Raw genomic sequence first — 21,905 nt, forward strand, 5'->3', positions numbered from 1 at the left:
TCAGCAGTATAAAGTCTTTATTCACACACAGTCAGGGACAATGTGTTCAGAAGTTCAGTGTCATAAACAATGATTGATTTGATCATCCATCATTTACATGTTGCCTTTACAGATATGTCGGGGCTGCAGACAGCAAACATGGACACAGAGAGAGACAGAGAGGGGTGGGACATAAAGCAAAGGTCCCCCACCAGAATCTAACCAGGGACACATGGTGGGACAGAACTAACATCAGCTGTGTGACATCCTGTACACACTCAACTGATGTGTTCAGCAGTGAGAAGGTTTCTCTAACAGGAGGAGACTCTCACTCCTACAGAGAACACAGAGACACTGAGGAACCAGGCCAGAAGAACCCAAACCCAGGATAAAGAGGTTCAGTGAATGTGGTGTTGAAGGTGTGGAGGTGGATCAGTGTGTCAGAGGAGACTCTGAAGAAGGACAGAGTGCCAGCTGGACAGTCCACATACACTGCTACTCTACCAGAGGAGGAGGACGAGGAGGAGGAGGAGGAGGAGGAGGAGGAGAGCTCTGTTCCTCTGTCATTGTGCCTGACAGAGTAACGACCATCATCAGAGCAGTTCAGACTCCAGGACTGATGATTCCATCCAAACACACAGTCATCACTGTCTCCTCTCCTCCTGATTCCTCTGTAACTCACTGATAAACGAGCCTCTCCCGTCCACTCGACCTCCCAGTAACAGCGACCAGTCAGACCAGTTCTACACAGCAGCTGAGGCCACCAATCAAATCTGTCTGGATGATCAGGATATGACTGAACCTCCTCCACACGTGTCACCTTCCTGTTGTTGTCAGACAGTTTGAGCTTTCTGTGTACTGTGTTTGTGTTGATGGTGAGTTCACAGGAATCTGATGGAGAGAAGAAGACACAATACAGCTGCAGTTATTCATCTATCATCTGTTCATTGATCACTTCCTCCAGGAGGTTGCCATCACAACACTGAACTCAAATTCATCCAATCACCACAACTTTACCACAAATGTGACTTTTTAAAAACAGGTCAGATCTCATTTCATTGTGGAGCTGCGTGCAGCGTATTGATTCTGTCTCTCTGTTATCATGAGACTCCTGCTGCAGGTCTGCAGTAGAAAGACACAAACACATTTAAACTTGGTGCTACATGACCAGAGAGAACAGGGGAAAGGACTGTGGGATTTGCTTTTGCTCTGTTGTTGTTTCTTTGTTCCATGGCCCCGGTGGTGGAGCTTTACCCTGACTTTTTTTGAGAGCGACATATATTCATTTAACTTAATAAAAAATGGAACTGGAAAACCAGGATATCCAAATTATTTTTTAGCACTGAATAATTTTATTACAAATAATATGAATCAAATTGCTGATGATTTTAATGACTACTTTCTCAGCGTTGGTCCTGGTTTGGCGAAAGAAATTGCAAAAACTGAAGGTGGAAAAATCTTTGAAAAAATCCTTGAAAATACAACCAAGAGTATTACCAAGTCAATGTTTATAAGGGGAACAGATGAGAGAGAAATCTTGGACACTGTCAAATCATTTCAGAGCAAGAAATCCACAGACTGCAACAAAATTGATATGGATCTGATTAAAGAAATCATCGAGTGTGTGGTGAAACGGTTTACATATATCTGTAACCTGTCTCTAAAAAATGGAGTTTTCCCTGACAAAATGAAAACAGCAAAAGTCATACCAATATACAAAACTGGAGATAAACACCTACTCACAAACTATAGACCCATATCATTACTCCCACAGTTCTCCAAGATACTGGAAAAAATATTTTATACAAGACTAAATGAATTCATCACAAAAAATAATATACTATGTGAACAGCAATATGGTTTCAGATCCAAAAGAACAACTGCCCATGCAATAATTGTATTTGTTGATTCAATAACAACACCAATTGAAAATAAAGAATATGCAGTAGGTGTATTTCTTGACCTGAAAAAAGCTTTCGACACTGTTGATCACAACTTATTATTAAAAAAGTTATTCAAATATGGAATTAGAGGGGTTGCTTTAACATGGGTAAGTAGTTACCTGAAAAACAGAAGTCAGTATGTTCATATTTATAACGTCAACTCTAATCTGATGGATGTCACATGTGGTTCCACAGGGATCTGTTCTGGGACCATTGCTGTTTATATTATACATCAATGACATATGTGTAATCTCCAAAATAATGAAAACAATATTATTTGTAGATGACACCAACTTATTGTGCTGTGGTAACAACTTGGAACGGCTTCTGGATGATGTGGAAAATGATTTAAAAAAACTAAAGAGTTGGTTTGACTACAATAAACTAACTCTGAACTTAAGCAAAACTAAATTCATAATATTTGGAAATCGTGCAACCTCCACAAGCAAAAAACTCACAATAAATGATATAGAAATAGAAAGAGTATCTGAAATAAAATTTCTTGGAGTAATAATTGATAATAAACTATGTTGGAAACCACACATCAATTATATTAAAAATAAAATATCAAAATCAGTCGCAATCCATTACAAAGTTAAAGATCTCGTGTGTCAAGAGTCATTGTACCTTCTGTACTGCTCATTTGTACTTCCATACATAACTTACTGTGTGGAGGTGTGGGGAACACGTACAGTACCAACACCAAATCAATATTTACACTACAAAAAAAAGCGATAAGAATAGTAAACAAAACTACCTACAGTGAACCATCAAACCCACTCTTTATCAAACTAAAAACACTCAAATTTAAGGATTTAGACGACCTCAAAACTGCACAGATTATGTATAAAGCTAAAAATCAGTCATTGCCACAAAATATTCAGAATTTGTTCCGAGCAAGAGACAAGCACCATAACTTGAGAGGATCTGACATGTTCAATAAACCCCCGGTAAGAACTTATTCCAAATATCACAGCATCACAGTCAAAGGAGTCAAAACATGGAATGAATGTACAGACGAAATGAAAAACAGCCGCGCTATAAACAAATTTAAAAGATTGTTCAAAAACAGTAGACTGCATGAATGTGAAGCACAGCTGGCATACTAAGTACCTTCCTTCCATGGGTATCCAATCCACATTACAACTAGGTTTTCTCATATCACTTACAGTACATATAGCCTAGTTAGAACCAGAAGTATTCCAACTCGCATTTGTGATTGTATTTCTTTGATTCTGTATGTATGCATACTATTATGCATCTCTGAATCTATATTTATCTGTAGCAACATTACTTGAAATAAGGCGTAGGTCAAGATAAGTGCATCACTTCTACCTACTCCTTTTCGAACACTAAATATTTACCTCTGTTACTAGGATTGATTTTTTGTTTGTTTGTTTTTTGTTTTTCTTGTATGACTGATTACGTTATTGATCACCTACGTTTTGTTCTATTTTAACTATGTTCGAAATAAAGATTAAAAAAAAAATTCACTTTTTATTCTGTTTTCTTTCCCTCAAAACATCTCTCGCTCTCTCGCTCTCTCTCTCTCTCTCTATATATATATATATATATATATATATTTATGTGTATATATTGATATACTGTAAATATATACAGTACAGGCCAAAAGTTTGGACACACCTTCTCATTCAATGCGTTTTCTTTATTTTCATGACTATTTACATTGTAGATTCTCACTGAAGGCATCAAAACTATGAATGAACACATGTGGAGTTATGTACTTAACAAAAAAAGGTGAAATAACTGAAAACATGTTTTATATTCTAGTTTCTTCAAAATAGCCACCCTTTGCTCTGATTACTGCTTTGCACACTCTTGGCATTCTCTCCATGAGCTTCAAGAGGTAGTCACCTGAAATGGTTTCCACTTCACAGGTGTGCCTTATCAGGGTTAATTAGTGGAATTTCTTGCTTTATCAATGGGGTTGGGACCATCAGTTGTGTTGTGCAGAAGTCAGGTTAATACACAGCCGACAGCCCTATTGGACAACTGTTAAAATTCATATTATGGCAAGAACCAATCAGCTAACTAAAGAAAAACCAGTGGCCATCATTACTTTAAGAAATGAAGGTCAGTCAGTCCAGAAAATTGCAAAAACTTTAAATGTGTCCCCAAGTGGAGTCGCAAAAACCATCAAGCGCTACAACGAAACTGGCACACATGAGGACCGACCCAGGAAAGGAAGACCAAGAGTCACCTCTGCTTCTGAGGATAAGTTCATCCGAGTCACCAGCCTCAGAAATGGCAAGTTAACAGCAGCTCAGATCAGAGACCAGATGAATGCCACACAGAGTTCTAGCAGCAGACCCATCTCTAGAACAACTGTTAAGAGGAGACTGCGCCAATCAGGCCTTCATGGTCAAATAGCTGCTAGGAAACCACTGCTAAGGAGAGGCAACAAGCAGAAGAGATTTGTTTGGGCCAAGAAACACAAGGAATGGACATTAGACCAGTGGAAATCTGTGCTTTGGTCTGATGAGTCCAAATTTGAGATCTTTGGTTCCAACCGCCGTGTCTTTGTGAGACGCAGAAAAGGTGAACGGATGGATTCCACATGCCTGGTTCCCACTGTGAAGCATGGAGGAGGAGGTGTGATGGTGTGGGGGTGTTTTGCTGGTGACACTGTTGGGGATTTATTCAAAATTGAAGGCACACTGAACCAGCATGGCTACCACAGCATCCTGCAGCGACATGCCATCCCATCCGGTTTGCGTTTAGTTGGACCATCATTTATTTTTCAACAGGACAATGACCCCAAACACACCTCCAGGCTGTGTAAGGGCTATTTGACCAAGAAGGAGAGTGATGGAGTGCTGCGGCAGATGACCTGGCCTCCACAGTCACCGGACCTGAACCCAATCCAGATGGTTTGGGGTGAGCTGGACCGCAGAGTGAAGGCAAAGGGGCCAACAAGTGCTAAACACCTCTGGGAACTCCTTCAAGACTGTTGGAAAACCATTTCAGGTGACTACCTCTTGAAGCTCATGGAGAGAATGCCAAGAGTGTGCAAAGCAGTAATCAGAGCAAAGGGTGGCTATTTTGAAGAAACTAGAATATAAAACATGTTTTCAGTTATTTCACCTTTTTTTGTTAAGTACATAACTCCACATGTGTTCATCCATAGTTTTGATGCCTTCAGTGAGAATCTACAATGTAAATAGTCATGAAAATAAAGAAAACGCATTGAATGAGAAGGTGTGTCCAAACTTTTGGCCTGTACTGTATATATATATATATATATATATATATATACATATATATATATATATATATTCCAAATGTCACACGTACACGTTATCACACGAGCCAGGGCATGATGGAGGAATCCCAGAAAAGCTGTCCTTCAATGTACAACTTATCCACAAACAGGGTGGCCCATTCACCCCTCTGTCTGAGGATAGGATACAGTACTCCGCTCGTTAATTCCTTTTGGAAATTGGTCATTCATTACAAAAGTAGTCCCGTTCAGCTCCCAACCCTTGATCTTAACCAGTTCTTTCTCCTGGAAATGATGGAGGTAGAAAGTTATTTTGTTTACGGTCTCAGTCAGGAGTTTTCAGAGTGAAGAGCAAGATTTTTCAGAGATATTTTGGGGGCTTAATTACATTTATTTGATAGGACAGTTGTAGCGTGAAAGGAGGAGAGAGAGGGGGAACGACATGAAGCAAAGAGTCAAGGGTTTGAATTGAACCTGCGGCTGCTGTGGCAAGGACACGGTCTTTGTACATGGAGCAACTGCTCTACCAGGTGAACTAGTGGGCACCCCAAACATGAGGTTCTTGACGAGTGCTTCGCAGCTGTCTGTAGTGTTGTCAGGGATGTCGGAGAAGATTAGATTATCATGCATGCTTGATGTTTGAATGTCAAGAAAAGTTTCTTTCAGTATTTTGTTTCCTTTTTGAATCATGTCCATCTGAGAAGTGAGTAGTTAGACTGAGGTGCAGAGGTCTATGTTTTCTCTCTGGAGACTGCGTATTAGTTGGTGAGAACATTTGAGACTCGATTTCAGGAATCTGAGAATACTGTCCCTAATATTTTTGGTGTGTTGGACATTAGTGTCAGTGGATGAATGTTGTCTTCTCCTTTTCACCTGTTTGGGTCAGGTGGTCCAGGTTGTTGATTTCTCCCCCCATTGTGCACTGGTGGTAAAAGTGATTGATGAATCCTTCTAAGTCCTCCACATTAAATGGCATATGGTATCATGTTGTGTTGGTTGGGTGTGATGCAGTGTACCGGTCAAGTTGTTTTATGATATTTTGGCACAAAAGCAGCAGAAGTGTTGAATCCGATCTAGCAGCAGAGCACTGCCATGTTGAATGACAGTCTCACCACCATAGTCTTGTGATCTCAGCACATCTCAATCCTCCTCAGCCTCCTATCTTTAATCAAGAGCCTGGTTTGTGCAACAATCTTATCTTAATTACAGACAAGAACAAAAATCCACAGACGTCTGGTATCAAACGATCTCGTATTAAAGTGAAACACTTCTCTAAAATATGTTTCTGAAAACATTTGAGGTGAGTTAGTGAGCTCATGAAAATGTTGAAGCACAATCTGTAGTTGGAGCAACAGCCTGAGAGCCAGAGAATAAAGATGTGAGCTGAGAGATGAGCAGGGAGATCTGGGCGCTGGTCAGATGGAGGGAAGTTTACCACAGTTCACTGACACAAACTACCCACATTGTTATGATACAAAACTGGTTGGAAATCAGCTGAATATCCCTTTAACGGGTTTAATGACAGACTGGAGACGTTTTGGTGTCAGTGTGAGCTCATTAGGACAGTTTAACGGCTCGGTGTCAGATGTTACTCACTGCTGCTGTGTTAGCTCGTGCTAACTGAGCAGAGACAGCAGCAGGAGGAGAGCGACTCACTGAGGCGGTCCTTCAAAGCTGCGTCCAATGGCAGCAACAGCTGTCAGCCCCCACCCTTCCCCCCACCATCAAAAACAAATCCTAATTCTGTCAGATACACTGAATGCTCATAACAACAGGCTCCTAATCCAAGACAGCATCACAACTAGTTTGTAATATTCACTTGCCCCCGCAATTTCATCGTATAAAAACACCTCAAAGTTGCAACATGCAGTACAGTTTGTTAGAAAAGCTGACACAGTTTGAAGATGCTTTGTTTTCATGAATCAATTAAAAACACACTTACACTTCCTCACACCTGGTCTCAACCATCGGACTCCACCAGGCTCCACCCTGAAAGAAGGAGGGGGGTCAGAGCAGCACTTCCTCTTTCAGCATGCACACATGGACATTACATCACTCTCATACACACACTGTTATACAATGATAAAGGAACAGTCCACAAGGTTGATAACACACTTGAATGTAGCGTCTGAGTTCCTTTAACATGCAGAGATCTGTCCAAACTGCATCAATTATTACCAACAGGCAATTATCATTTTTGTTCCTGGAGATGTTCTCCTTGGAGACCTCCTACACAAATATCTCCTTTTTATGTTCCACCAGTGTTCATACCTGAGAGTGTCCAGTCTCCAGTGTGGATCCTTCAGTCCAGCAGACAGCAGCGTCACTCCTGAGTCTCCTGGATGATTGTAGCTCAGGTCCAGCTCTCTCAGATGGGAGGGGTTGGAGCTCAGAGCTGAGGCCAGAGAAACACAACCTTCCTCTGTGATCAGACAGCCTGACAGACTGCAAACACACAAAACAACACACATGGCAGATCATCTGAGGGTCCTGCTGTGTCACTCAAACACAAGAAGAAACTGTCTCCAAATCAATAACTGATCAATACAATGACTGAATCAGAGAGTTAACTGTAACCATGTCATTGTGATCTGAATGTTAAAGAGTCTACAGTCATGCTAGCAGCTCTGTGAGGATGGACTTAGACACAGAGGTGCTTTGAGCTACATGCTAACATCAGCATGCTAACATGCTCACTATGACAATGCTAGTGGGTTAATGTTTAGTATTCATGTTTTGCAGGTATCTTGTTTGTTGCTAGTTTGCTATTCAGTCCCTCCAGGACTTTGCAATATTTTTTGTAACTGTTACTGCCAGAAATGCTTCATTTCACTGCAACTTCTCCAAACATTGTGATGTGGGGGCAAATAAAAATTGCAACAATAGTTGTGATGTTGTCTTGGATTTAAAGCCTGCTAGCATTTAGTGTTTCTCAGCTGTTAAAGGACCATGTTGGTGAGTCACTGTCTTCCTGCCTCATCTGCCTGGTGAGTATGAGCTAACACAGCAGCAGTGGCTAACATCTGATACAGAGCCATTAAATTGTCCCAACAATCTCATGCAAACACCAAAACGGCTCAACTCCGTCATTAAACCAGAGCTTGAAGAACCCTCCTGTGAACACTTGGCTGTATGTTTGTTTATTGTTCAGGTACATTTTGCTCCAGAAATTTTACAATAGTGACATTTACATAGGGCGTCTATCCGAAGTGCTTTACACAGATTTTAATGCCACCTCCTCTGCCTCTGGTGGCGGATGAGGTACAGAGCAGGTGACAGCTGCTCAGGGTCAAATTCTGATTTAGAATAAATCTCCCAAATCATCTGGGTTATTTAATAATTCAGAAACAAAAGGAAATCATAAAAGTCTTTGTGGAAAACAATTTTCTGAGTCTAGAAACTACTGATCAATCAATCAATCAATCAATCAATTTTATTTATAAAGCCCAATATCACAAATCACAATTTGCCTCACAGGGCTTTACAGCATACGACATCCCTCTGTCCTTATGACCCTCACAGCTGATCAGGAAAAACTCCCCAAAAAAACCCTTTAACGGGGAAAAAAAACGGTAGAAACCTCAGGAAGAGCAACTGAGGAGGGATCCCTCTTCCAGGACGGACAGACGTGCAATAGATGTCGTACAGAACAGATCAGCATAATAAATTAACAGTAATCCGTATGACACAATGAGACAGAGAGAGAGAGAGAGAGAGAGAGAGAGAGACAGAGAGAGAGAGATGCAGGTAATGACAGTAGCTTACAACAACATTAATGAAAGTAATAATATTATAGTTATAGTTCTGGCTACTGTGGTACAATATGTTGAAAGTATGTATTAATATCTGACAGTATACATGTGAAGTTTAGTTAAAGGTCCTTTGACAGATCATATCAGCAGACACAACACAGGTTAGCTGTTTATCCACTGATGTAAATCAGATTTAAAAAGCTCTTTAATGGGTTAATGAATCCTGACCTGAGAGTTTCCAGAGCACAGTGTGGACTCTGCAGTCCAACAGAAAGAAGCTTCACTCCTGAATCCTGCAGGTTGTTGTTACTCAGGTCCAGGTGTCTCAGACTGGAGGACTGGGAGCTGAGAACTGAGGACAGAGCTTCACAGCTTCTCTTTGAGAGGTTACAGCCACTCAGTCTGGAGAGGAAATAATGAACAAGACAAATGATATTTGTGTTGAAATGTTAAGTGTGGACTTGTGGTGACACAGTTTATATGATCTCTTCTCAGCACAGGTTAAAATCATTGCTGTTTTACTCTAAACATGTTGGAGACGTGACAACTAACCACGACTGAAGGACAAATAAACAGACGTCCAGTAATCAAAGTCACAAAAACATAACTGAGCCTCTTGATCTTAACAAAGCTGAGGACTGAGGACAGAGCTTCACAGCTTCTCTCTGACAGGTTACACAAACTCAGTCTGAACAGACAACAGTAAGGAAACAAGTTATTTTTCCTCCTGTTGAAAGACAGCAGCAGTATTTATTGATGAATAAATCCCACTTACAGAGCTTTGTTGGAGGCTTTGACCACTGGCAGCAGCCTCAGAAGAGCTTCCTCTGAAGCAGAGTATTTCTTCAGGTCAAACACGTCCAGATCTTCTTCTGATGACAGTAAGATGAAGACCAGAGCTGACCACTGAGCAGGAGACAGTTTATCTGTGGAGAGACGTCCTGAACTCAGGTACTGTTGGATCTCCTTCACTAGAGAACGATCATTCAGTTCATTCAGACAGTGGAACAGATTGATGCTTCTCTCTGCAGACAGATCCTGGTTGATCTTCTTCTTGATGTACTGGACTGTTTCCTGATTGGTCTGTGAGCTACTTCCTGTCTGTCTCAGCAGACCTCGTAGGTGTTTCTGATTGGTCTGCAGTGAGAGACCCAGGAGGAAGCGGAGGAACAAGTCCAGGTGTCCATTTGGACTCTGTAAGGCCTTGTCCACAGCACTCTGGTAGAAACGTGTTGATTTTCCTCCGAACACTTCAGACCACCAGGATGTTGTTGTTTGTTGTTCTGCCATCAGATTGACTCCAGAGTTGATGAAGGTCAGATGGACATGAAGAGCAGCCAGAAACTCCTGAACACTCAGATGGACGAAGCAGAACACCTTGTCCTGGTACAGTCCTCTCTCCTCTTTAAAGATCTGTGTGAACACTCCTGAGTACACTGAGGCTGCTCTGATATCGATGCCACACTCTGTCAGGTCTGATTCATAGAAGATCAGGTTGCCTTTCTGCAGCTGATCAAAAGCCAGTTTTCCCAGAGACTCAATCATCTTCCTGCTCTCTGGACTCCAGTGATGATCTGTCTCAGCTCCTCCATCATACTTCATGTTCTTCACTTTGGTCTGAACCACCAAGAAGTGGATGTACATCTCAGTCAGGGTCTTGGGCAGCTCTCCTTCCTCTCTGGTCTTCATCACATCCTCCAGAACTGTAGCAGTGATCCAGCAGAAGACTGGGATGTGGCACATGATGTGGAGGCTTCGTGATGTCTTGATGTGGGAGATGATTCTGCTGGCCTGCTCCTCATCTCTGAATCTCTTCCTGAAGTACTCCTCCTTCTGTGGGTCAGTGAACCCTCTGATCTCTGTCACCATGTCAACACAGTCAGGAGGGATCTGATTGGCTGCTGCAGGTCGTGTGGTTATCCAGAGGCGAGCAGAGGGAAGCAGTTTCCCCCTGATGAGGTTTGTCAGCAGCACATCCACTGAGGTGGACTCTGTAACATCAGTCAGGATCTCATTGTTGTGGAAGTCCAGAGGAAGTCGACACTCATCCAGACCGTCAAAGATGAACACAACCTGGAACTCTTCAAACCTGCAGATTCCTGCTTCTTTGGTTTCAGTAAAGAAGTGATGAACAAGTTCCACCAAGCTGTACTTTTTCTCTTTCAGCACATTCAGCTCTCTGAAAGTGAATGGAAATGTCAACTGTATGTCCTGGTTGGCTTTGTCTTCAGCCCAGTCCAGAGTGAACTTCTGTGTTAAGACTGTTTTCCCAATGCCAGCCACTCCCTTTGTCATCACTGTTCTGATTGGTTCATCTCTTCCAGGTGAGGCTTTAAAGACGTCTTCTTGTCTGATGGTTGTTTCTGGTCTGTCTGGTTTCCTGGATGCTGTTTCAATCTGTCTGACCTCATGTTCATCATTGACCTCTGCAGTCCCTCCCTCTGTGATGTAGAGCTCTGTGTAGATCTGATTCAGAAGGGTTGGGTTTCCTGCTTTAGCGATCCCCTCAAACACACACTGGGACTTCTTCTGCAGGTTAGATTTGAGTTTACGTCGACACACAGCAACAGTTCCTGAATAAACAAACAACAAATGATATCAGTGAGTGGATCCTACAGAAAATCAGAGAATTGAAACACTGAAGTGTGTCTGCAGAATTTGTAAATGTGAACTCCTCCCATGTTTCCTCCATTTCCTCTTTCCATCCTGTTCAGTCTTTATAGAAATCCTCTTACTGCTCTGCAGACAGTCAGCCAGCTCCTCCTGCTTCATTCTCCTCAGGAAGTGCAGTGTGATCTTCAGAAATGCCTCTCTGCTGCTCCTCCTCTGCTCTTCATCCTCACCCTCCAACACCTCCTCATCCTCCCTCTGACTCTCTAAGCATTCTGGGTAATCTGGACTCAGAACCTTCTGGATCTTCTTCAGCTCGTTCTTCACAAAAGTGAGGATGTTCTCCTCCAGCAGCTGGAACAGAATATTATATGAATGACACAATCAAACATCAGATCCATGTTGGACACACTGACAATCCACTGGTGTAAAAAGTGCAGCATGGAGATGACTGTGAACAGAATAGATGTCAAAGTAGTTGTTGTACATGTACAGACCATAAATATGGAGTCCAGGTGTGTTTGATGCTGCTGGGCAGACTGACCACTGGGAACCTCTGAGCTCTCCTGGTCCACTCTGTGGAGGAACCATCAACAATCAGCTCACATTATGTCTGTCCACACAGAGACACTGTCCACACAGAGACACTGTCCACACAGAGACAAACACTGTCCACACAGAGACACTGTCCACACAGAGACACTGTCCACACAGAGACAAACACTGTCCACACAGAGACAGACACTGTCCACACAGAGACAGACACTGTCCACACAGAGACAAACACTGTCCACACAGAGACAAACACTGTCCACACAGAGACACTGTCCACACAGAGACACTGTCCACACAGAGACAAACACTGTCCACACAGAGACACTGTCCACACAGAGACAAACACTGTCCACACAGAGACAGACACTGTCCACACAGAGACAAACACTGTCCACACAGAGACAAACACTGTCCACACAGAGACACACACTGTCCACACAGAGACACTGTCCACACAGAGACAAACACTGTCCACACAGAGACAGACACTGTCCACACAGAGACAGACACTGTCCACACAGAGACACTGTCCACACAGAGACAAACACTGTCCACACAGAGACAGACACTGTCCACACAGAGACAGACACTGTCCACACAGAGACAGACACTGTCCACACAGAGACACACACTGTCCACACAGAGACAAACACTGTCCACACAGAGACACACACTGTCCACACAGATACAGACACTGTCCACACAGAGACACTGTCCACACAGAGACACACACTGTCCACACAGAGACACACACTGTCCACACAGAGACAGACACTGTCCACACAGAGACAAACACTGTCCACACAGAGACAAACACTGTCCACACAGAGACAAACACTGTCCACACAGAGACAGACACAAGGTCAATCATCATTCAGCTCATGTTTTATAAGAACACTGAATCAGATCATTCCCTCTGATAACCAAGTGTTGTTAGTACAGCTGATCCCACTGAGAATCCACCGTCTGGTCTGCGGCTCTCTGCAGCTTTTAGGTCATCGACTCCAGTTCAAACTCCTTCTCATCACATTGAAAATTCTCAGTGTCAGCACTGAGATTGGGGAGTGATGATCCACTCCCTCCTCAGGGATCTTTGACTCTGAGTCTACAGTTACTGCTCAGTACTGCCAGGTAACAAACAGCCAACTTACTGCTTCTACAAAACAACCTCACACTCTGAGACAAAAGCTCTCACCTTCTCAGGTTTGTGACACAATAGTAGTTAAAACATCAATGTTATATTCAGCTTACTGTTGTCCAGCTTTAAATGAAATAGGTCTATCCATTGAGCGGTCACTTTTGAAGGACACACAGCTGGGTGCAGGTGAGTCTGGTCTCTGATGGATCCTGAAGGACAAACAAACAAAGAGGATTTTTTTACCTTCCAGCCACAGAAGCTTCTGGAGAAACTACCAGCTATCAACAAGAAAAGTTCAGTCAGGTTCAGGTGGAACGGATCATAATGTGAATTCAGAATGAGTACAGAGCTGATATGTAGATATCGTAGGCTCTGACACCGTCACTCCCTATAAGGACACACCAGGATCAGCACAGCAGAGACTGGGGTGTGATGATACAGGTCTACAGGCAGCCTCCAGGTGGAGCTGCAACACACTGAACAAACAAAACTCTGGTTGGTGCAACCATGTCTGTATTAGTAAGTACATTTGTGACACAGTGGGCCTCATGCTGCAACATTATCTGAAATGTATCTCATATTGTCTCTTCATTTAAAATCTGAAGGGAATGAGATATACAGCTGAGTATCATCAGCATAGGAATAAAAATGTCATGCTCTCTAATGATATTTCCCTGAGGCAACATATACAGATCAAAAAGAGTGGGTCCCAGAGTGGACCCCTGGGGGACACCACAAGTGACCTCAATTTTAGAAGACACTGACTGACCCAGGGACACAACGTAGTCTCTTCCTGTCAGAAAAGACTTGAACCAGGTTAGAACTGTGCCTGATATGATCAGACTGGAATGGAGCCGGTTGAGAAGGACGCTGTGATCAGTGGTGTCGAAAGCTGCCTTTAAGTCAAGGACAAGAACGGAAATCTGTCCTCCATCAAGTTTCATTCCAACATCGTTTACAACTTTTACTAGTGCTGTTTCAGTCCTGTGATGGGAACGAAAGCCTGACTGAAATTGATCAGAAATACAGTGTGAATTCAAATAACTGTTTAGCTGTAGGGACACCAGCCTATACTCATGAAAGGTGGATTTGAAATAGGTCTGAAGTTTCTTAAAACCTGAGGGTCTGTACTAGAATTCTTTAGAAAGAGTTTGACAGCAGTGGTTTAAAGAGCTGTATGGAAAGTACCACTGCGCAGAAACTGAGTTACACTTTCATGTACAACATCCTCAAGACAACTAAACTAAATACTTGCTTGAAAAAGCAGGCAGTGATTTGGTCAAGATCACGAGTTGAGCTTTTGAGATCAGTTTCCTGAGCTGAGGTTTGCTGACAGTAGAAAATGTGTTCCAGCTATAAGAGAGAGGGGGGAGCTGTTTCTCGTAGTCAAAGTAATCAGTAACTAACGTTGTCAAATAATTATAGTGGATTAAAAAGTGCAATATTTCCCTCTGAAGTGGCAAGACTTTAAATACTCAAGTAAAGTTAAAGTTCCTTAAATTTGTTCTTAAGTACAGTACAGTTCCATTTCAGCACTGGTCTGCAGAGAGACAGCTCTGAAATGTAATAATCCATCCTTTTTGTATCTTATCCTCTTGAGGGTTGCGGGGGGGGTGGAGCCTATCCCAGCTGACACTGGGTGAAAGGCGGGGTTTACCCTGGACAGGTCACCAGACTATCATAGAGACAGACAACCATTCACACTCACATTCACAATTTAGAGTCACCAATTAACCTGCATGTAACTCTTTCACTAACAAAACTAATTCTGTGGAGGATACATTTAGTGTGAGTGTTCAGATAAAATCTAAAAACAATTTACCTTGGTTTAATGTAAATTTATGTTTTATTTAAGTGGATAAAAGCAACACCGCCATCTCACAAATGATGGGCAGAGGAGGTGATGGCACACCTCAAATTGGAGCACCTTAGATTTACCCTGCAGGGTTGCACTAGGAGGTATTATAATGTCTGGCAGCCTTTAATTTTTAGTTTGCTTTAACATAGATGGCAGATTGTGACAGCCACCCCCCCCCACCCCTTTCTCTTTTCCCCGAGTGTCTGGGCCACGTAGGTGGTGGGTATGTCTAGTAGGGTTGTCTAAAGTATCATTACTCTGAAAAGTATCGATACTCAAACAGTGTATCCGGATACAAAACTAATTTACAAAAGCATCAATACTAACAGTGCACGCCACCTTAGCGCCTGTCAGGTGCATGGCGACAGGTCTGACAGCTGTGCAGGCAGCGTCTGGCAGGCACAGAGCCCTCGCTGCAATAATAATAATTAATAATTTTTTTCTAGAGTCTGTATGTGAACTCAGGAAAAAAAAATTGACAAGGAAACTGGATATTGCTCCATTAGATAGAACAGACCAGGTTTTTGAACTGGTAGAAACAAATGTGTCACAAGTACAAAAAATGATCAGCTCCTTAAAAAGCTACAAAAGTAGAGATGCTTCTCATTTGTTAAGTTTGTTAAGTCACACAAAGATATTTTATCTTGTCTTATTACTCATTTAATTAATTTGTCTTTTAAAGGGCCAGTGTGTAAAATGGGTTGAAAACCGTTGGAAACAGTGACATCAGTGGTCAAATTCTAGATTGCAGGGCTCACTCGCTCAATGCAATGGACGACTTTGAACGCGATTTTGAAGAGTTTCTTGTAGCGGACACAGACCCAGAGCCATACCTGTTTGAGCCGGAGCATACAGATGAGGAACTCCATGTGTTTGATGCTGAGCGGGTCAGAAGAGAGGCTGAATGCACAGAATGGGATTCGGTGCTACTGCTGCCATCGTTGGGGAGATATATCATCAGGAGGAAAAGCGCCGCAGAGAGTGCATCACAAGGAGTGAAGTTGCGTCTTCTTTTCCTCGCAGATGACGGTTCGGGTTCATTCTCTCCTGTTGCGTGGTAAGTGTGGTCCATTCGCAAACTTTATAACTAAAAAAACTTTTCACTACTCTCTATCGATGAACTACTAACACTCTGCTGTTTTCTCCTCCTTCTTCCTTCCTTCCACTGTCTTCGTTGGTTTATTTATACACACAAAACGCGTTCTCTGGCTGGCTGGATTGTCCACTCGGGCTGCCGTACATACATGGCGGCGCAAGATGGCGACCTCTCTAAAGCAAGGCCCTTGCTATATATATATATCTATGTAAAAGCATAATTATAAGGCTACGAAAACCAAACAAATTTTATTTTATAGCGATCATACACTTCTATAAACATATTAATGGGTAGAATATTCAGATTCAGATTCAGATTGACAATAAACCATGCCAAATATTACACACTGGCCCTTTAAATTTAGCCTTTTTCCTGAGGACTGGAAATGTGCCATTGTCACACCTGTTTTTAAATCTGGAGACCGCCTTGAAGCTAGTAACTACAGACCTATAAGCATACTGCCAGTACTCTTAAAAGTTGCTGAGAAGGTCGTCATCGAACAACTGACTACATTTCTTAACACTAGCAATTTTGTTCTATATCATATGCAATTTGGTTTTAGAGCCAATTTCATTTTCATTTATTTTATTTATTCAAACAGGTTAAAAAACCCCCAAAAAACAATAAAACAAAAAATAAAATACATAAAATGTTTAGACAAAAAATCACTAATTGAAGAGACAACTCTAGAACAACACAAATAACCATTCCATGTTCAAAGGGTGTAGGATGAAGTTAATAAAAACGTATCTAGTCCTACCCCTTTTTTTGTTTTGTTTATATCATTTATCAATCATAGCATGTAGAAGACAAAAACAGAAGAAAAGAAAGCGTATCAGCCAAACAAGGCACATTGTTCATTGGTTACAAATTCATGTGTCCAGATCCATCTTCTATCCATTCAAAATGTTGTTTGTAAAGATTTGTTTGAACTTGCTTAGTGATATACATGTTTTCATTTCTTCACTTCAGCTGTTCCACAGATTAACTCCTTTTACTGATATACAGTGAGTTTTTGAGTTAGTTATTTTTAACCTGGAAATCCAGATGCCCCGCCCCTAGCAAATTCTAATTTGCACTGCATGGGAATCTGGCCCCGATGAGCAGAGCCCGGTGAATCGCCTATCGGACCAATCAGATCAGTGTATCTGACGGAGGCGGGCTCTGGGCGGGCGTAACATGATGAGGACAGCGCTGCGCCACAGGTGTCGAAAAGTAAACAGCCAAGATGGCAGCTGCCGAAGGACCGCGTCCATTCAATTTAGCTTTGGAAAAAACGCTATGCCAACTACGCTTATCTTTCTCCTTGAGAGAGGAACAGAAGACTGCCCCAGAAGCCTTCGCTTCCAGGAAGGACGTTTTTGCCATTTTGCAGACAGGATATGGCAAACAAATGGGCCTTAGTACAATGAATATGTCACCTTGTTTTTTGCTCTGATTGGCCATCGTGCTATCCAGTTGTGTGCGGCAGAATTTAATATGCCTCAGTTAGTGCCGCCCCTTGGGTAGGAAGGGTGTATTGGTGAGGGCCAGACTCAAAATCTTTCTAGATTTGAGTCTGGATTTCCAGGCTAGTTTATTTTCCCTTAACTGAAACAACTTTTGGATGCTATGTGGTAACTGATGCTGTTTTGCTTTGTGCATGATTTGAATGGTTTTGAGGTCGACCAAATCCTTGAATTTTAGTGCTTTCAGTTTGATGACGAGTGGGTTTGTTGGTTTTCTGTGGGTGCTTGTATTCACAATTCTTATTGCTCTTTTTTGTAGTCTGAATATTATTTCCGTGTTTGTTTTATATGTGTTCCCCTGACTTACTTCTACACAGTAGGTAATGTATCATATCATTCCACTGAGACTGCTACCTTGCATTTAACAGAGCAAATTAAGTCACAGCTTGACAGCCAACGAGTAGCCGGTGCTGTATTTTCAGACCTGCATAAAGCATTCGATACAGTCAACCACAGTGTCTTAATATCGAAACTTTATAAATTTAACTTTTCTCCTAAAGTGCTGGCTTGGATGTCTTCATATTTATCAAACAGGAGGCAATGTGTTAAAGTTTGTGATGCACAGTCCAGTTACATGAAGTGCACTATGAGTGTTCCACAAGGATCAGTATTGGGTCCTTTATTATTTAGTCTTTATACTAATGATCTTGCTGAACAGTGTGCTGATGTAGATCTACAGATGTACGCAGATGACACTGTTGTATATGTACATGCTAAAACAGCTGACTTGACTGCGCTGGAAAGGATCACTCTTTGGCTCCTGGAAGAAACCCTCGCTGACATGGGGAGAACATGCAAACGCTGCACAGAAGGGCTCCCTCCTGGGATTGAACCAGGAACCCTCTTGCTGTGAGGCAACAGTGCTAACCACTGCACCACCGTGCCACCCTGTAATAATCCAATCAGTTTAATTACTCTAAAACATAATCTAAATTCAATTATATGATATTCATGCATTATTTAAATGTTCCTCAAATATAAAACAGAATTTTCTTTGTGTTCAACAACAATTTGTGGACATTAAAAATTAAATGTTTTTCTCTTATCTTGATGACAGTGCTCTCAACCGCTCATAAACCTTTTTATAAAAAGGTGAATATTGGGTCAAACCAGGACTAAAACTCAGCATATGAACTCTTGAGTAATGTCCAACATCATGTTTTGTGAGGTCACAGTGACCTTTGACCACCAAATTCTAATCAGGTCATCTTTGAGTCCAAGTGGACGTTTGTGCCAAATCTGAAGAAATTCCCTGACAGTGTTTCTGTGATGTCATGTTCACGGGAATGAGACGTACAGACGGAAGGACAACCCAGAGACGTGATGTCTCCGGCCACAGCTGTTGACGGAGTGGAGGCATTAAAAACAGAGAATATTGGATCAAACACCAGAGAAGAAGAAGACGAAGAAGAAGAAGAAGAAGAGCGATGCTAAAAATAAACATAGCGTTTAAAAATAACTTCTCTGGATAAATAACAGTGAAAACATGAATCAGTAAAATTATAATGTTATTAAGAGCTCACCTCTCTGCAGCAGAGGGCTGATGGACTTTAAAATTAATGAGTCGCTCATTTGACATGTCGCTCTTTAAGGACACACAGCTGGGTTCAGGTCCAGGTCCAGGTCCAGGTCCAGGTCCAGCAGAGTCTGGTCTCTGATGGATCCTGATGGACACATGAATTCATTATGAACACAACACACACAGAGAGGTTTGAGTGCTGAGCTGTGACATGGAGAAGAGTCATGGACAGTTAGAGATCCTCATCTCACCTCTGAGCTTTGGTCTGGCTGTCATGTTCCCCACACAGAGTGGTTTTAGAGGGAGGGACTCCCTCCTCTCTGTCCTCACACCGATTCATGCTGCTCAACTCACACACACTTTCATCTGGAGAGGAAACACACATCATTCATCTGCACATCAACTCAAATCCTCCTTTACATCATTTCTCCTGTCAAAAGATCAGCTGCTGTTATTTTCTCTTTCATATCAGTGTCAGCTGAATGCAGTCAGACAGCAGCTGCTCTACTTCTACTATCACTCCACTAGATGGAGTCATCCAGCTGCAGCCCAGCACACACACCATGCATGGAGCACCATTTACATTTGAATCCTCTGTCTCATTTCATTCTGTCACATCCACCCTTTTCAATGTGGAGATGAGACGCCTCAAGTGCTGAGAAAAACTCCATCATGATGTCAGTGACGTAAAACGCTGCGGCAACAAACTAACAGACATGTGGAAACATTGAAACTAGGGGTGGGCAATATGGCTGAAAAGTATATCACGATATAGTTGGTTCATATTGATCGATCACGATAATTATCGATACATTTTTTTAACCTATTTGAAATAAGGACCAGGAGAAAAAAAATACATTTTAACACATTTATTCAAACTTTCTCCTGATTTCACAGTCATCAGTCAAGGCACACAGAGGAAAATGTAATATCAACACAACCATTAGAAAACAGGACCAGCAACCAAACTGACTTTACAAATACATTATATTTACTGCCCGTGAACTCTACCAAAGCAACTCGCCCACCAAGAGGTGGAAAGAATGAATGAATGAATGAAAATGAAAGTAAAAAACTTGCATATAAGGAGCCATTTTATTTCACTGTAACAGTGCTGGTGTGCTGAACAAGATCTGAATGATGAGTACATATTTCACACAGAATCTGAATCTGCACACTGCCTTTGAATCGTCCCCCTCTTGAAGTCGAATCTTTTAATTCTCTCTTTCTACAAATCTTTATTGTATTCTTTCCATATTTCACCCACTTGTTGGTGAACCTCCATTAATCGCACAATTTAAATATGAAAAGTCTCATTGACTGACCGCCACCTGTGTGTATGTGGAGAAGGAGAGGGGCGGAGGGAACGGAGCTGTGGAAACATCCTACAGTCCCACATGCTATCATGACATAATAAATAACTTATTAGAAGGATATAGATAGAGAAAGGCAATGTTTAGAGAGCAAGCCCAAATAAGCAACTCCACTTTAGAAACAAGCGCAAAAAACTGCAACCCGCAACTACCAATATTTGTAAGCGACTCTACAAAAAGCCCAAAGTCGCAGCTCATAAGCGGACCTGTGTTCACACACAAGGATGGCACAACCAAACCTGACGTTGTTAGCTGTTTGTGTGACACTGTTACTAGGGTCCTAAGGACAGAGGGATGTCGTATGCTGTAAAGCCATGTGAGTAGGGATGCACATTTTGAAAAAATTTTCTGACTGACAACCAACGCTCGTTAACCAATTAATAACCATTAACTGATAAGATTAAAATGCGCTATTGAGTGTCTGTGACCCATCAAAAAAGTACCGTTACAACAAATGCTTTTTTTCACAAGGGGTTTATTTTTAAATATGCAGATAAGGGCATTAACAATAACATCTAACATACAGTGGTAATTTCTTAAAATGAAATAGCAAATAGTATAGCCTGCCTATATCTCCCGTGTATCATATATCTTATAACTTATTAAAATAAATAGCAACAGCCAACAGATTAGTAAAACTGAAACACACATGAATGCTCTCGGCGGCGGCGCTGTTAAAAAAAACACACACACACAAAAAATCTCTTTCTTTTTTTTAAACGAAAATTTCAGTCCTCAAAATAAAATAATCAGGCCAGGCCTACGTACCTCAGTCCTCTGTCAGACAGCTCGTTTTGATTAAGAAAGAGCAACATGTCAACATGCTCTGGAGTTAGCCACAGCGGAGAACACCCGCTCAGACGGCACAGATGTCCCGGGAACACAGAGGTAGCGCCTCTAGTGGCCAGCCTCGGGAAGCGCGTTTGTTGAATTTTCCACCAATCAAGAGGATTAGTATCCAGTGAGGGTAGATTGTCTCTCATATAGGTGTCCACCTCTGCCTTTGGATCATCACCTTGTTTAGGGGTGCTGTAGTCATCTCCCAGGAGCAACATCATGGCACTGCCTGGGCGGCACCGGACTCCAGCCTGGGCAGCAGACACCGCTGTCTCCGCGTCCTCACCCGAAGCGCCACCTGTCTCATCACCTCCACAAGCAGCACCAGCGACAGGCTCATCTTCAGTGGCTACTTCCACAGCAGCACAGATTTCCAATAGTTTTGCTTTTGCGGCTTCTTTTCTCCCTTGGTGAAAAAAACCTGAGATATTTATGGCGTGGGTCCAGGACACAGGCGATCAGGGCTGGCCTGGCCACCAACTCCTCCGTACCAACC

General features: G+C 42.2%; 1 protein-coding gene across 6 annotated transcripts in view; it reads right to left on the reverse strand.

The window, feature by feature from the left end:
- LOC117250004 (NLR family CARD domain-containing protein 3-like) overlaps nt 1-21,905 on the reverse strand; it is a 27,212-nt gene continuing 5,307 nt past the window's right edge. The window contains exons 2-12 of one of the 6 annotated variants that reach the window (XM_078165739.1): nt 21,341-21,904; nt 19,451-19,565; nt 19,204-19,344; nt 13,332-13,427; nt 12,023-12,101; nt 11,651-11,879; nt 9,691-11,488; nt 9,144-9,317; nt 7,435-7,608; nt 7,106-7,152; nt 1-870 (exon numbers count right to left, since the gene is read on the reverse strand). In XM_078165739.1, coding sequence (XP_078021865.1) covers nt 314-870; nt 7,106-7,152; nt 7,435-7,608; nt 9,144-9,317; nt 9,691-11,488; nt 11,651-11,879; nt 12,023-12,101; nt 13,332-13,427; nt 19,204-19,344; nt 19,451-19,539 — 3,384 coding nt within the window. In that variant the 5' untranslated portion in view covers nt 19,540-19,565; nt 21,341-21,904 and the 3' untranslated portion in view covers nt 1-313. Of the gene's footprint in view, nt 871-7,105; nt 7,153-7,434; nt 7,609-9,143; nt 9,318-9,686; nt 11,489-11,650; nt 11,880-12,022; nt 12,102-13,331; nt 13,428-19,203; nt 19,345-19,450; nt 19,566-21,340; nt 21,905 lie in introns of those variants that run through there. The other 5 variants (XM_078165738.1, XM_078165740.1, XM_078165742.1 and 2 more) reach the window with 5 other exon arrangements.

Source organism: Epinephelus lanceolatus, chromosome 24 (assembly GCF_041903045.1).
Source record: "Epinephelus lanceolatus isolate andai-2023 chromosome 24, ASM4190304v1, whole genome shotgun sequence".
NCBI classification, from domain to species: Eukaryota; Metazoa; Chordata; class Actinopteri; order Perciformes; family Serranidae; genus Epinephelus; species Epinephelus lanceolatus.